The 2150-nt window shown below is 38.6% G+C and overlaps 1 protein-coding gene across 1 annotated transcript; it reads left to right on the plus strand.

The window, feature by feature from the left end:
• Positions 1–2150, plus strand: LOC130807004 (xyloglucan galactosyltransferase XLT2). The gene has a single exon (XM_057672284.1). The coding sequence runs from the start codon at positions 258–260 to the stop codon at positions 1770–1772; it is 1515 nt and encodes a 504-aa protein (XP_057528267.1). The 5' UTR covers positions 1–257; the 3' UTR covers positions 1773–2150.

Raw genomic sequence — 2150 nt, forward strand, 5'->3', positions numbered from 1 at the left:
CCTACTTCTTCAGCTGTCGGTACCTCACTATTCTCTATGCTCTCATAATTGACACGTGTCCTTAAACCTTTTTAATTATTTCCTTTTTCAATTTTTTAAAGTAAAAAACCCACACTCCAAAAAAACCTCTCTCATTCCTTTATCTCTTCCAATTCCAAATCAAACAAAACCGCAATCCACTTTCCGCATTTCTTTCTCCTCCACCTTATCTTCCACCTTTTCCGGCGACCTTCTGCCGGGAATTTCACAACTTTCTGATGCTTCAGGTAACTAAAAACTCATCTTCATCTCCTCCACCGGAAAAAACTCTATCTCCGTCGTCATCATCACCGGATTTCTCAAAAACAACATCGTTTTTCTCTCTCCCTCTGCTCCACCCCCGTTCATGTCTTCTCCTCTTCATCCTCCTTCTACAAATCCTTATTCTCTCCTTCTCTCGCAACCGTCCGATATCTCTTTCTTCATCGCCGCCGCCTTTAACCATCGCCATCTCCGTCGCCAACTCATCCAACAACCTTAAACTTAACCCTAACCCTAACCCAAACCCGATTACAAACAGTACCGATCCATGTCAATTCGGGAAATTCTTCGTTTACAACCTTCCAGCACAGTTCAATTACGACATTTACAAAAACTGTGATAAATTAAGTCCATGGGGTTCTCAATGTAGTGCTTTATCAAACAACGGGTTCGGCCGTAAAGCGACAGGAATCGATCATTTCATTCCAAAGAATCTTACCGACGCTTGGTATTTCACTGACCAATTTGCGTCGGAAATAATCTTTCATAACCGTATGTTACACCATAAATGCCGTACATTAGAGCCAGAGTCTGCTGCGGCTTACTACATCCCGTTTTACGCTGGACTCGCAGTAGGAAAATATTTATGGTATGATTATAGTGATAAAGATAGAGATCAACATTGTGAAATGTTGCTTGAGTGGGTCCAAGGTAATTTTCCGTATTTAAATCGATCCAACGGTTGGGATCATTTTCTTGTGATGGGGCGTATCACATGGGATTTCCGTCGTTCAAAAGAATCAGATTGGGGTTCAAAGTGTATTTACATGCCATCAATGAGGAATATCACGCGGTTATTGATTGAAAAAAACCCGTGGGACTATTTTGATGTCGGTGTACCTTATCCTACTGGATTCCACCCCAGTACACCCACCGACGTCGTTTTATGGCAGCAGTTTGTTTTATCACGTGAGCGGCACTCTTTATTTTGTTTCGCCGGTGCAACACGTGGCAAGATAGTAAACGATTTCCGTGGGGTTTTACTGAGTCAATGTAGAAACTCGTCCGGGTCATGCCGAGTTGTCGATTGTGCTGGAACTCGGTGCGCTAATGGAACTTCGGCCATTCTCGAAACGTTTCTTGATTCCGACTTTTGTCTTCAGCCAAGAGGAGATAGTTTTACGCGGCGGTCTATTTTTGATTGTATGGTAGCCGGTTCAATTCCAGTTTTTTTCTGGAGACGGTCGGCTTATCTTCAATATGAATGGTTCTTACCGGGTGAACCGGAGAGTTATTCGGTTTTTATTCATAGGAATGAAGTGAAAAATGGGACTTTGGTTAAAAATGTGTTGGAAAAGTATAGTAAAGAAGAGGTAAAAAAAATGAGAGAAAAAGTGGTGGAATATATTCCTAAATTTATTTATGCAAAACCTAATGAAGGATTAGGAAGTATTAAAGACACTGTTGATATTGCTGTTGATGGGGTTTTAAAGAGAATTAAGGAGCAAAAAGAATATGATTATAAGTGGTAATTATGTTTAGAACATCATTATTTGTGTATAATCATATAGAAGCATACTATTACACCTTTGACCACTTTTTAAAAGTGTAATGGAGTCACACATTAACATATTATGAAGTCCAACGGGTCTGGTTTTGACTCAATCTATTCAATCTATTCCGTTATGAAATCATTTTATGTCGCTCTAAAGTTCAAATCCTTGTAACATAATGTAATATTCACTTTCGGAGTAATTTTTTTTGAATTTACTGCATAATGTAGCAAATTCAAAGAGAGGAAGTTTTCTAAAACTTATACTAGGAATTTAGATGCATTTTAAGATGGTGATGTATGGTTATTATTTATATGATATTCTTATGATTTTATTGTATATTAATGTTAATTCAAA

Source organism: Amaranthus tricolor, chromosome 2, assembly GCF_026212465.1.
Source record: "Amaranthus tricolor cultivar Red isolate AtriRed21 chromosome 2, ASM2621246v1, whole genome shotgun sequence".
In the NCBI taxonomy this organism is placed as follows: Eukaryota; Viridiplantae; Streptophyta; class Magnoliopsida; order Caryophyllales; family Amaranthaceae; genus Amaranthus; species Amaranthus tricolor.

Bases quoted from the DNA above. Each gene is read 5' to 3' on its own strand.
- LOC130807004 (XM_057672284.1), top strand. From the start codon at position 258: ATGCTTCAGGTAACTAAAAACTCATCTTCATCTCCTCCACCGGAAAAA.